The sequence below is a fragment of the Myodes glareolus genome, chromosome 5, assembly GCF_982192425.1.
Source record: "Myodes glareolus chromosome 5, mMyoGla1.1, whole genome shotgun sequence".
NCBI classification, from domain to species: domain Eukaryota; kingdom Metazoa; phylum Chordata; class Mammalia; order Rodentia; family Cricetidae; genus Myodes; species Myodes glareolus.
The window spans coordinates 18052264-18066328 of record NC_142030.1 but is presented as its reverse complement, the minus strand read 5'-3'; the positions used below and the strand labels follow the sequence as shown (position 1 = coordinate 18066328).

The following is a 14065-nucleotide window of genomic DNA, read 5'->3' as shown; positions in this document are numbered from 1 at the left end:
ATGGGATAAAAATTCACTGCCCTTGAAACCAGGTCAAATATTAAGATTCTCCCCCACCCAAAAAGATGAAATGGTAGGCACAGCTCTGCTTAAAAACAATCTTTCAGCAAAGTCTGCTCATTCCATAACTGAAATAACCACCTTAACTTCAATACATCTCAAAAACTATACTGAGAAGTTGGTTCTGCAGACAAGATACACGAGAAATACTATGCACACATCAGGAAATTTGGTTTTCTATTCTGGCTCCACATGAATTTTCAGTGAGACCCAGACACATCACTTACCTTCTGCACATGAAATGTTTACAGTATCTACTCAATCTACTCTGGAAGGCCCCCTAAAAAGCAAACTAAATCAACAGAAAAGCACACACTCAGGGAAAAAAGGATGAAAATCTTTTTATAGGTCTAAGGAAACAACTGAGCCACTAAAGATCACTCAATACAATCTTTGAATGGTCTTCACAAAACAAAGTGAAGAGGCCTCTTTCCCTTACCCATACCACACATGGCAGACGGGGGAGGGGCCGCTCTCCTGCTCTTCTTCTCATCTAGGTGAGGTGCACACCTGTGTGAGAGGTGGGGCCATCTTTTCCTAGTGCAGAGGTCAGCTCTCCTCTAAGGGGCAGAGTCAGCTCTCCTGCTGCAGTATTTAGCAAGGGGCTTGCTCAATATAGCATGGTTCCCTTAACCCCTGTGCTAACAAGGGTCCCAGACATGGATCTTGGCAGCAGCTCAGGCCCAGAGTCTCCAAGTCCCAGTGGCAGCACAGGTCACCCAGATCAGTATGGCCCCTGCAGTAACATTGCCTTTAGACACCATCATTACCACCTAAGCAGATGAGAGAGCTGGCCAGGGTCTCAAGAGTGAGAGAATTATCCCCATCCATCACTAGCTGCATCACACTGGAGAGCAGACCCTGCACCCGCCAAGGCAACATGCTAGTGCTGACCCTGCTGACATCAACTCAGGAGAGCCAGCCCCGATGGCATGAGAGCAGGACAGTTGAGCTGAGTACCCCCACCCCCACCCCCGACCCCAATATGCTCCCCATAGCAATCAGGAGAGAGGGCCCTGCACCTTGCCTGGGCAAAATAGTAGAGTTGGCCCTGGTGGTGTGAGTTTGGGTGACCTGAGAGCAGGAAAACTGGCCCCGCTCCTTGCTGCAGGCTGCACTAGGTGAGCTAGTCTAGGCAGTGCTGGAGAGGGAAAAGCTGGTGAGCTGACCAATCCAACTACCACCCAGGCAAAGACAGGGCTATGAGTTGTCCCACCTCAACACCCATTGAATTATGAACTATTGAAACATGTGAAGGAAGAACCTACAGATTGAAAACAGCAGGATCACCATGACACAGAACAACAACAGGATATCCAAGAGGAACCCCCAGTGAGAGCCCATTATCGGTGGTGTAGCAGAAGCCACAGACCTTTAGTCAAGTCAATTACTTACAGCAGTGAGCACTGGCAAGTAAAGATGAACAGACTACAGGGTAAATTGTGTGACTCAATGGGCCCCACTACAGCTTCCACAACAAGATTCCCTCCCTCCCTCCCTCCCTCCCTCCCTCCCTCCCTCCCTCCCTCCCTCCCTCCCTCCCTCCCTCCCTCCCTCCCTCCCTCCCTCATTTTGTTTGTTTTTGTTTCTTTGATTTAGTTTTTGTTTTTTCTTTTAAATTTGGTTTGTTTTGGGAGGAGGTTTCAAGGCAGAGGGTGAATGAAAGGGGACAGAGATAAGTGGGATCAGAATGCATGATGTGAAATATACAAAGAATCAAGAGAAATTAAAAGAAATAAAAAAGTGATGGTAAACTATTATATATGGTTATTTCTGCTGAAAGCAGTATGACATTCTTAAAAATTTATTTACCTTTAAACTTATTTTTTACTTTATGTGTATGAGCGTTTTACCTACATACATGATATATATACATATATATATGTATACATATACACACATACACACACACACACACACATATCTTTTGCATGTTTGATGCACCTCAGGAGATCAGAAGAAAGTGTTGGAGCCCTTGGACTGGAGTTACGGATGGTTGTAAACCATTAGTTAGGTGCTGGGAACAGAAACTGGATCCTTTGCAAGAGCAATCAGTCATTTAACTACTTATACCACATCTCCAGTCCTACATTCTTATACACTTAAAAATTAGATACCTACAGTGAACACCTCTGCTAAAGGAAACAAAGATCGAGTTCTAAGAATTCACATACTTCTTTCAAACATTAAAGAGTCTCTCAAATATATGTTAAGAATGAATAAAAAAACACTGGTAAAGCATTAGGTGAAGTATTCTGGGCAACCAAAAAGATGAAGTCATCTATTCTCTAGGTGCTTAGAGTTTAATGAGCTTTCATGGAAGTGCCGATACTTATGGGGAGAGGACAGATTCTGCCTGCTTGCCTGCTTGCCTGCCTGCCTGCCCCCCCCACCACACACACACACACACACACACACACACACACACACACACACACACACATTATGGGAAGGTGGAAAGATAAACACTACGTCAAGTTATGGGTCATTTTACAAACAAATTATTCCACATATAACTAGTGAGTATATTGTAAATTAATATATAAATGGACAAAAGACAGTGACTGAGCAGTAAAGGCTATAGGAGAGCTTAGATCATAACCAAAACATAGCTGTAAAAACAAAATTACAGTGTCTCGCCTTACAACCAATTTTTCAGCCATACCTGGAAAAAAAATTAAATAACAAAAAAGAGAAATGTTGCCAAGCACTGGTGGCGCAAGCCTTTAATCCCAGCACCGGGGAGGCAGAGACAGGCAGATCTCTGTGAGTTCGAGGCCAGATTGGTCTACAGAATGAGTACAGTACAGGCTCCAAAGCTGCGTAGAAATCTTCAACCAATCAAACAAACAGATAAAAAGAAAATAGAAATGTTAACCTAAATTAGTGGCAGAAAGAGTAGAAACAAGCCTTTTTTTTCTATGATGTGAATCAGGAGAAACATAAAGCCCTAGGGACTGAAAGGAAAAAGAAAGCCTTCCATTCCTAGGGTAATTAAGACATTTTTTACTCATAATATACATAAAGATTTTTCAAAAGTCCTTATTTGAAAAGTTTGTATAATATTTTCAAATTAAGAAACAGTTTATGTGTTTTTAAACTGTTCTATATTATGGACTTAAAAATAAGTCCGTATCTCAGTAAGAAAATGTCTATACCAAATACAATGGTTCCTGGAATCATGTATATTTCAACTTATTTTCAAATCATGAACTCTAACCAAATTTATCAGCAACTTATAGACTGATATCAAGGCTTACCGTTTATTTGGATCCTTTATCAAGAGCCCTGAAAGCAATGATTTTGCATCTGAAGAGAGTGTTCGAGGAAATTTAATGTCTTCCATTAGTATTAGTTCAAAGAGTTTCTCATGATCCTGGTTGTAGAAAGGCAACCTCCCACACATCATTTCATACATGACAACACCCAGGCCCCACCAGTCTACTGCTCGGCCATAGTCATTATCTTCTAATACCTAGAAGTGAAACCAGCAAAATTATTATTATTGTTGTTCATTATCATCATCATCATCATCTACTCTCACTATATGGCCTTGGCTGGCCTGGAACTTCCTATGTAGGCTAAACTGGCCTCAAGTTCATAGAGATCTGTTTGTCTGCCTCTGGAGTGCCATGCCTAGTTCATGTACATTAATGGTTAAAGTATCATTCAAAAGGAGTAAATTCTATATGAAAACAAAAAAGCTTCAATTACTTACATATAAAACAGTTAATATAAATTCAGAAACATTCAATGTACAAAAAGCAAAAGTCATAAAGATTTTCTTAAATGAATTTGAAGCATATCCAAATCTACATAACGAAATGAAAACCATCAGCTAGTATGTTTGCTTATTTTCTTTTAGGTCTACTGAATTTCACACTCTGAGTCCTTTCAACAACTTAAAAAAAAATTAGGCCATGCTGGTGACAGATCACATATTGTGCATTGTACATTTTACTTTAAGAATTAAGTTAAAACAAGAAAGAAAACGGGGTGGAAAGCTGGCTCTGTGGCTAAGAGTACTTAGAAGAGGTGGGTTCCAGTCCCAGAATTCACCTGGTGACTCACAAAAATCTGTTCCTCCACTTTAAAGGAGTTAGACATCCTCCTTTTTGGGCATCTGGTGGCCATGATTATGTGTGTGCGCACACACACACATACACACACACACACACAAAACATTTATACACACAAAATCTAAAAGAACTTTTAAAGACAATAATACAAATCAAACAGGAAAAGATGAAAACATCAAACAATTTAAATGATGACAGTATAGAGTGTGGCTGTAAAACAATAAATATGACAACTTATGGGATCCCTTATATGTTTAAAATCTTTCAGAAAATACTGAAGGAAATGAGTATCAGTATTTACTGTTCTGAAATATAATCTTTTTTTATATCTGAAGCCTCAGAAACAACAAAGTTTATCCAGGTGTGGTGGCACTCAAGAGGCAGAAACAGTGGATCTCTGGCATACAAAGTAAGTTCCAGGACACCCAAGGGCTACAAAGAGACACCCTGTCTCAAAGAGAAAGACAGAGACAGAGAGAAGCTATGGAATCTTTGTGGTATACGTCATATATATATATATATATATATATATATATATATATATATATAAAATGCAAAAAGAATTTAGTTATGGCACAAAGATATCACTTGGTTATATTAAAACACTCTCTTCAAATCTAAACAGGGCCACTTATTATGCGCGCTGACCCCAGCATGGAACTGCAACTGGAGAGCCCAAGGCCTTGTGCACAGTCGGCCACGTGTTCTACCAAGTTATACCCTCACCGCAAATGTGACTCTTGTTCAATGGAATATCTCTCACGTAGAGACAATGTCCAGTACTTTATTTAGATAACTACATTTGAATTAATATTAAACTTAAGTTTATCTGACCCTTTCAAGCTTCGAGGAAACCTGGTGTAGAATATGAATTACATCAACTAGAAAATTCTTATTTTGAATTAATCAAATGCTTTATTGAATTTTATGTATTTCTGATAGTTACATTAAAGTTAACTACTACAAAGGGCATTTGAGCAGAATGATTTAAAGATGAAGGGCAGAATGTAAAAACTTCAACCATATAGTTGTTTTATTGCCAAAGAAACCAAAAAAACCATCTGTAACTTAAGATCAAAAGCCTGGTTACTGTGACTAAAGAAAATATTTTCTGAAAGACAAACTTTACTTTTTTAATAGACAAAACCTTCGCACTCAATGTAAGTAATATGGGAACAAACAGAAGACAAAGAATAGCCTCAAGAAGCACATGGAATTTTTTATTTCTTAAAAAATACTATTGACCTTTTAAAGTAACAGTGACTATCTCAAAATTCACAATAAAGTGCATAGTTTTCTAGACCTTTATCTTTATCTAACTGATACAGGATTTTACCCAATAATAAAACAAAACAAAAACCGAACTAATCTCTAACTGGATTCCTACAATACCAACAAAACAGTGGCATACATGAAAAGGAGCCAAATGTGGTTTTTAACCTCTTTTTTTTTCATAAAACCATAAAAAGCATAAAAGCTGGATTAACTGCCTTCTGAACCCACATTTCACCAGCCGGGTTCTCATCCCCAGCTGGCAAAACTGGCAATCCTTTATTTTTGTTTAAATACCTGGTTTTCAGCCAGAAGGGTAGGAGTACATAAAAAGAAGGTTTCATTTGGAAGAGAATAGCAACTGAGAACCAAAACTACATTGTAAGAAAAAACTGGTAGATAAAATGTAATACATTTTATTTACTTTTTAAAATAAACACATTCTTAATATAAGTGGTTTTGCATCTGACACATGGACCTTCACTGACATACAGATACATGATCACGTAATTGGAACTGTTTGCTGTATCTCTTTGTGGTCAACAATCCTGATATAATGCATTGTATTACTGACATGCAGACTTTAGCATTGCTGGGAACGCACTCTAACAACTCAGCCACACTCTTAAGAAGCTTTGCTATCAACAACAAAGAAATATTTTACGTAAGTTGTGAGGTGAAATGTTCAAGAAATAAAGATAAAAATGATTGTTACATTCTACACAGACACAGAATGTAAAACATACTCTACTATTCATATTATATATTTTCTCTCTTAAATAGAATGCTTTTAAAACTTAATTCTGTGAAATACTCTCAAATTTCCAAATGAAATTAATTATTCCAAACTGATCTTGGTGAAATGACCTAAGCACCTCTTACCTTAAAATGACACAGATTTTTACCTCGGCAAGGGTGCAGACATTTAGTGCCGCCTTCCATCCTAATGCCCTTTGTAATTTTAGATTTAGCCTGTTCACTCTAAACAATTTCCACAAAAACAAGGGACAAAAGAAAATGTACTAAAGGAAAAAGTATATGCCATTAAGCAAGAAGAGGCCATGTAAAATCTAAAGTCAAACAGCACAAACTTCAAGAAACAGGTTGGGTTTCAATTTTCCTACCAGAACCCAGAAATTGCTTTACTCTCAGACCTAATAAAACCCAATATTCAAGCATGTTAAAGCAGGCATCAGTTAATACCAAACATTTGTTAAAAGCTGATGTAAATACACTTATTTTTTAAAAATGGTAGGTAAATGAAAAACAATTTTAAATTGACAAATAAGATCTTAAACAGTAATTTAAAGATTTAAAAATTGTGTATTTCAAAATGACATTATCAAGTAAATGCTTCCAACATTAATATAACCGGCATTTTCAAAAACATTTTAATTCCAGTATTATTTTACCAAACAAGATTTACTGTAAGTAAAGGGACACCTTTCTCAGTTTGCTAGTCAGGCCAAACAATGCACCCAAGGCTACCAATTATAAGGAGACGATGTATGCCCTGGAGTGGCTTGCTGCTCAATCAATAATCCTGACAGAACAGATGGGAGAAAAATCAAACATCTAAACAAACTGTCTACACACCTATGTTGTGAAAGTAAACTGTGAACTTGGATGAACCAATTTACCACTTTTTCAAATTTTTCTTTGGTAACCCCACATTTCAGGTAACTGATATATATGTTATGTAAAAACATCAATGCATATACTTCATCACTTCTAAACATTATTTCTCTATTCCTCACATCATTTGATATTTTATCAAATTGGCACTTGATAAAAAAAAGTGACAAGTTTTCTTATTCATATTTTAAGAGTACAGTTTCAAGAAGTAATAATTTATAATTTATAATAATTTATAATTCATAAAGATTCTGAGTTCCATGGTTTGTCAATGTTTTTCATATTACTGTTTTAAATAACATTTTATATTTGATAACCAACTGCTCTAACTCTTAATATGGCATTCATAAATGTCATGTTATTGCTCTAAGTTTTATGTTACAAATAAACATAAATGCCTGAAGACAACTAACATCACAATTTCAAAAGTAAACCAAAGTCAGATTAGGAAAATCCCTCAAGACGAAAGCCAGGTGTATCAATATCAGGAAATAAATCATACATACATATATCTTCCTATAGATCTCTACTGCTTCTTTAATGGCAAAGCAATACACATTAATGAATTCTAAGAAACTGTGTCATTGTAACTGAAGTAAAAATAGGCATCATTAGTGTTCCTTAAGTAACTAACTTAAGGTTACTGTTTTGTATATCCTCAGGAGTTAGAAAATTTACAATTAATTACAATTAAACCTTGGACTATATCTAAAATCATACCCAATTTTCTGATTCATCAAATTAAAAAGAAGCTTATGTGGGATTTACCTAACAACAACAACAACAAAAACCTCCCAAATTAGTAAAAAGCACAAGCTGTAAAAGTTAAGGGGCATTTATTCTATTTGACTTCACGTTTAAACAATATCCAATTATGTGACATCGGGATGACTGTTAATGTCACCCATAATAGGGCCATAGTAAAGACATAAATTTAATCAAGTAACAAGCCAACTCATTTGATAGAGATTCTTAAATATAAATTCTAACTATCAGGCAGACAACAACCGGAACTAATTACTCTGCCCCTGATGGGACTTAAAAGTATTTAACTTCCTGGTAATACTAGTGATGACATCTTCCAGACTCTCAGAAAAAGGAAGCTTTAAAATAACTTTCTCACAAAGCTCAGTAGTGTAAAATAATTTCATAACTTTTAGGAATATAGCAAAAACTTGTTCAAGGACTACTCTGAACGTAACTGTGCACATTACTATTTCTGCCTGCAGATTAAAGGTGCAAGCACACATCACTGGCCATACTCATCTCTCACCCAGAGTTCCCAAAGATAATACTGGAAGAGTCTCCTAGACATTCTGTCCCTTCACCTATCTTGCCTCACACTCATCCTTTCCATGCTCCTACTTACTTCTTAGGAAGTTAATGTATATTTAAAGTTTTATGTAGTTAATTTTCAATTGTACTATGATTTATTACAATAAAACAGATTTCTTTAACAAAAGCTATCAATTTTCAGAAGCATTTTATATATTCTCAATACTTCACATCAGATATTAGACATAGATTTCAAAAGAAAAATATACAGAATTCTAATAAGCAAATGTTTAGAAATGGGCTTTGAGAACTAAAAAGAGTGAATTTAAAACTAAATTTTTAGTTAGTAGGGGGAAAAGCACTTTATACACTTAGAAAAATAAGATTTCCTATTTCCATTTTCAAAAATAACCACAGCTAGATATTATATATTTCTCAAAAATCAAGTCATTTCAGAATCTCTGTGCTTTTTTTTAAGTTGGTTATCAAATAGTTTTATTTTTACACTATTACAGAAGTGCATTTCTCTGGGTTCCCACACCACCTTCCTCAACCTTGCCCATCTGTCACCATCTGCTTCTTTTTAGCATGTACTTTTTGTGTGATCACATAAGCATGTGAAAAATAACTAACATTCAGATGATTATCTGCTGGTACATTTGAGGACTGGGCACAATAAAAGTGAACTGCCAAAACGCACTTAACACTTTTAATTTTGTTGGGTCTTGCATGTAAGCTACATTTGATTTTCAAACTGTTTTACAGTTGGAAAGTTGAGCAGGTACTGCTAACTCAAGAGCAAAGCTGAGACTCCAAATAATTAGCACTGCATAAAATCATCTGGATTTAATAGGATCCAAACTAAATAATGAAATTAAAAAAAATTATATGTGATTTCTAATTTCTTTTATAATTTATAGGTGTTTAAACCCAGCACAGACTACAAAAAACAGAATCCTCTCAAGACATCTTATGGCCTATAATTTTCTAATGGATTGGTTTTATTTCCTTGGACTACAATAAGAAAAATGAACTCATTTAAAGCTGTACATATCAATGCCTTTCCAGAGATGCTGCACATGAGATGTCTAGTTTTTAGTTTGTCAGATCATAAACTATATAACCTCCTCAAAGATTATCTTCCTATCAGTAAACTGCCACTAAAGGTATTATACTGTAAGCTTAATTATTCATCAAAAGAGGTTAAGAGAAAATACTTATTTAGGCATTCATTTTTTAATTAATAGTATTTTATCTAGCAAAATTACTTTTTCAGGTGATATTTACCAAATAATAATAATAAATAATAAAAATAATCGGAGTCCATATAAATGTAAGCATTTACCTAAATATGCTGCTGGTCTGATACAAAGGGCATTTAATAAACTGGCTTTAGATGACTTCTCATATGCTTTTTAAGGAATCTTTGATGTTCACACCATCCACTTTAAATAGCAATCCACTACAATCAGATAGAAATAATTGAAAGAAGAGCATGCAAGTTGAAAGGAAGGCTGCTGCATGATGCCCACAAACTGTACAGACAGTGCTCAAAGAGCAGAAGTGAGAAATCAACGGGATTCTTGCACAAGAGCAGCAGTCAAGGATGCACTGATCTCATCTTCCTATCAAGAAAAGATCAGCATTGATAATGGTGCAGAATAGAAATGAAAGGTTCAAAACATGGTAGACACTATCTGAAAGTAAAAGGAAAGGCTAATTTCAGCATGACATAGTTTCTCTGTAGCTGACCATGTAAATCCCACTGTATTACACCCCTGGCTTACAATTCACAAGTACTCCTTTACCCAAGGGATTCCAAGTGAGTTCCTTTGCATCCCTACCACTAGCCACATGTCCATCCTCCCTCCCTTCCTATTCAGTGTTAGGGTCCCTATGCCACACTCCCCAGGAGGGCTTATTTTGTCTTCCACTGTTATATGCAACTCTAGACATTATTTTCCTGAGCAGCAACCTGCATTCATTATACTCAATCACTTTACTAAACCAAAAGATAATTGAAGAAAATCATTTCCTACTTTTTCTGTATACCTAGCACTTATCATAAAGCCTAAAAGCTTTTTAAGTATTCAGTATTTCTTTACTCCACAAATAGATATTATTCAATGACATGGCACAAATTGATGACTAGAATATGAAAGTACATTTTTATGTCTTAGGTAAGGTAAATATATTCCAAGATATTCCGATTTAACAAAAATGTAGTAAAAGATATAGATATTTAGGACACATAATTTAAACTACTTGAAAACTTGGTTGTTTCAAAGTCTGTCATCTACAAAAAAAAAGAACTGCAATGACCACTTTTTTCTACAAATGTGTCAAAATTTAAATTAATAAAATATTTGTATCAATCACAAATGGATAAACAAATTGCTTTTTAAAGGCTCTAATACTTTAAGAAGATATGCAGGAGTTAACCAGGGGATGGCTCAGGAGTTAAAAAGTGCTTGCTGAAAACTTGACAAACTGAGTTTGATTCCCAGGACCCATATGGTATAAAGAGAGAATGAGTGTCTGAAGGCTGTCCACTGACTGCCACGTGTATATGGCAGCCCATGCACACACATGCATAAATGCACAAACAACAAAATAATAAAATATTAAATATGTAGAATGACTACTTAATGTCTTTTTAAAGAAACACGGTTTCTTGAGTATTGGTAACTCTTAGAAACAAGTCTCTTTACATTCAGTTATTGGTTTTGTCTTTCAGTTGACATCTCCACAGAAAACAGTATTTTTTCTTGTTTCTTAGGAGATCATCTGCTTCTCAAATGAGACATGTTTATCTTCTCCAGAATAATTTCTCCTAATTAAGACATAACTAATTTTGGTATTCTAAATCTGGGATGCCATCATTCATCACAAATGTATAGCAAAGGCAACTGAATACCAGAAAAACAAAGAACTTGTTTCCCTGACTCGCACAAAAACAAAACTAGTACAGAAAATATCATCTTATATTTGAATAAACAAAATATAATTTCTAAAATTTCATTTAATTCTTTCACAAAAACAGGATTTTAAACTTTAGCCTCTATAACAGAGAAAATTACATGTTTGGCAAGACAACAATCCTTGGAAATGTACTGTATTTTAAGTATTAGCACTTATTTATAATTACTAGGTCTTTTGAAATGCTAATTGAACTCCTAGTTTAAAAAACTAATACTGTAAGGCAACATGCTAATACATAATTTATTCTAATTTCTTCTGATTACCGTTTCCTGTCGGGCCATCATTCATATAATTGAAGATGAAAAGGTAGGCTTTATGGTCTACCAACCCTAATTAGAATCCTGATCCTCCTGGAAAGTACAGAGGAGTAATATGACCAAAATATATTATTTACATAGATGACACTCTCCAAGAATAAATATGTTTTTTATTTTTCAAAGAACCCTGAATTATTGTTTACCCCCACAATATCCCCCTAGCTGAGTTCAGATTATTAAAAAGAAAAATGAGTTTCACTATATCTCACATGTTATTTCAAATGTTACAGGGACAGAGTGATGATTAATAACAGAAATCCCACTCCTCAAAGGAAGATTCCTTCATCTTTAACATCAGCCACACTGTTTTGCTGCACTCTATGGGGGTGGGCCCATTGGTACAGCTCCCACTCCTTCTGACTGCCCTGTGTACTCCTTCTTCTTCCTCTGTGTTGGTTTCCTCATTCTTAGTACTCATGTATCTGAGCAAACATCCCTTTTTGTAGCCTTCTATCTGTGGAAGATTTTGTTACCCAAATGTATCTGCAGTAACTCCACCTCACATGCTCCTCTGTAACGGGTGGTATAATCTATGTATGTACTGTTTGAGTCTGTGAGTGCATACAACAGCTTCAAGGAATAAATATATGACAAAAGTGATGTGGATCCTATGAAAAAGGCCAAAAAATGAGATGACACACAAATGATCTTAGCAGCATTTTCCATAACAGCCAAAATGGGTACAATGAGGGTGAAACTCAAAGACAATTTGCTAAGGGAAAGGGCCAGACATATTAAGGCGTCATGTTATATAATTTTATTTACATGAAATGTTCAAAAAGTTACAAGGAGAGCCTAGAGAGAAAGGATGAGAAACTAATGAATTTATATATAGTTTCTGTCCTATAGAAGACGTTCATTGAGAGCAGTCATTTTCTATCTTGCTCCTATACTGGCACATTACACACACACACACACACACACACACACACACACACACACACACACACAAACCCTCAAAAGAGCAGAAACACAATAGATTCTTAAATAAACTAATGATCACTTCATAGGTTGGGAGCCTCCTCCTCCTCCTTTCCTTTAAATGCCAAAATATAATTGATTTTTTTCATTTTCAACCCCCCCCCAATTTCCAGTAGTTAAGCATGAACACCAACAAGTACTATAATCGCTGCTTCTTGGACTATAAAGTCCAAGATTGTTTAAAAAACTATAAATATGCTTATTGAATTATTCAATTATTCTACTTTAATAAGCAAAGTAAAATATAAAGAAATAAGACAAAATAAAATGTATAGCCAAGAAAAAATATGATTTAATCTACTTTACTAAAACCATTACAAACATATCAAAAACTTTATTACAAACCACAAAATTTAATTTCCACATCTGTAGCCTGAAAATACCCCATTAAATGAGTTAAAGGCAAAATAAATTCTGATTGAAATCTAGTTTGTTTTTTTTTTTTAAAGTAGGGAGTACTGCAATTTGAAAAAAAAATATTTTTTTTTTCCTTGAGAAACACTAGTGCTCTTGTTCCTTTAAATGGAATTTAGGCCTACCTCTGGTGCCAGATACTCTGGGGTACCACAGAATGTCTTCATGGTGGCTGCATCTGTGATTCCTTCTTTGCAAAGTCCAAAATCTGTAATTTTTATATGACCATCTTTATCCAGCATCAAATTCTCCAACTGTGCAAAAACAGCATAAATTATTCTGTAAGTTTCAACATGAGAACAATTTCAGAAAATGATTAATAAAATACTAGAAAGAGACACGGGTATATTTAATGGAGTTGTCTGTCAGTCCTTGCAAGTCCTATAACTTCACATGTAAAATGAAGGATCTTTTATCAAACATTTGTTGTAAAAAAAAAATTCCGACTTTAACATCAGTGGAAAAAGTAGCACAGCCTTAAGAACCATTCCTGATTAAGTTTTCATGATAAAAGACTAATCAGAATCAATCTCAGTAAGCAACATCAATACTTTGTACTGTAAAGTATTTATACAATCCCAAGTTTCATATCGTCTACTGTCAGTTTCAATACTTCCCTTGACAGCATACTGCCTTTGGCTTACAGAAACATTCTCATGAAAGTTTGAGTTTTGGAAGAGAATATAATTCCTTTTGTAGTTCTTACTAATAAAAAAAAACCCAACTTTTTTCAACATAAAAAGAAAAAGAATACCAAAGTGAAACATGTTATAAAGCTGGAATCTCTGAACCCAACTTTAATTGATAGGTAACAAAGAGAATTGTAAAGATTTAACCTTTGGTGGCATAATCATACATCTCAAGTTATGAGATGCTCAGAGAACAAGAAATTTTGGCAAAGCCAACACAATTAAGAATACCAGTGTAGTTGACCCTCCCACTCAAACCTCAGCTACAGTATTATCACACAGGGATCTGTGTGGACTGAGATACAATCATACAGCTGCATACAGACTGTGAAAAGCACCTTAACAAGGTGCAGAATACTTC

At 35.3% G+C, this 14065-nt stretch overlaps 1 protein-coding gene across 9 annotated transcripts in view; it reads right to left on the bottom strand.

The window, feature by feature from the left end:
- Window positions 1-14065, bottom strand: part of Akt3 (AKT serine/threonine kinase 3) — a 241832-nt gene that overhangs the window by 25466 nt on the left and 202301 nt on the right. For all 9 annotated transcript variants that reach the window (XR_015001246.2, XM_085687654.2, XM_085687652.2 and 6 more), the window contains 2 exons: window positions 13141-13269; window positions 3321-3535 (listed from right to left, as the gene is read on the bottom strand). Coding sequence is in view for 8 of the 9 variants with exons in the window: in XM_085687654.2 (XP_085543780.1) it covers window positions 3321-3535; window positions 13141-13269 (344 nt within the window). In the remaining variant the exon portion in view is untranslated. The remainder of the gene's footprint in view (window positions 1-3320; window positions 3536-13140; window positions 13270-14065) is intronic.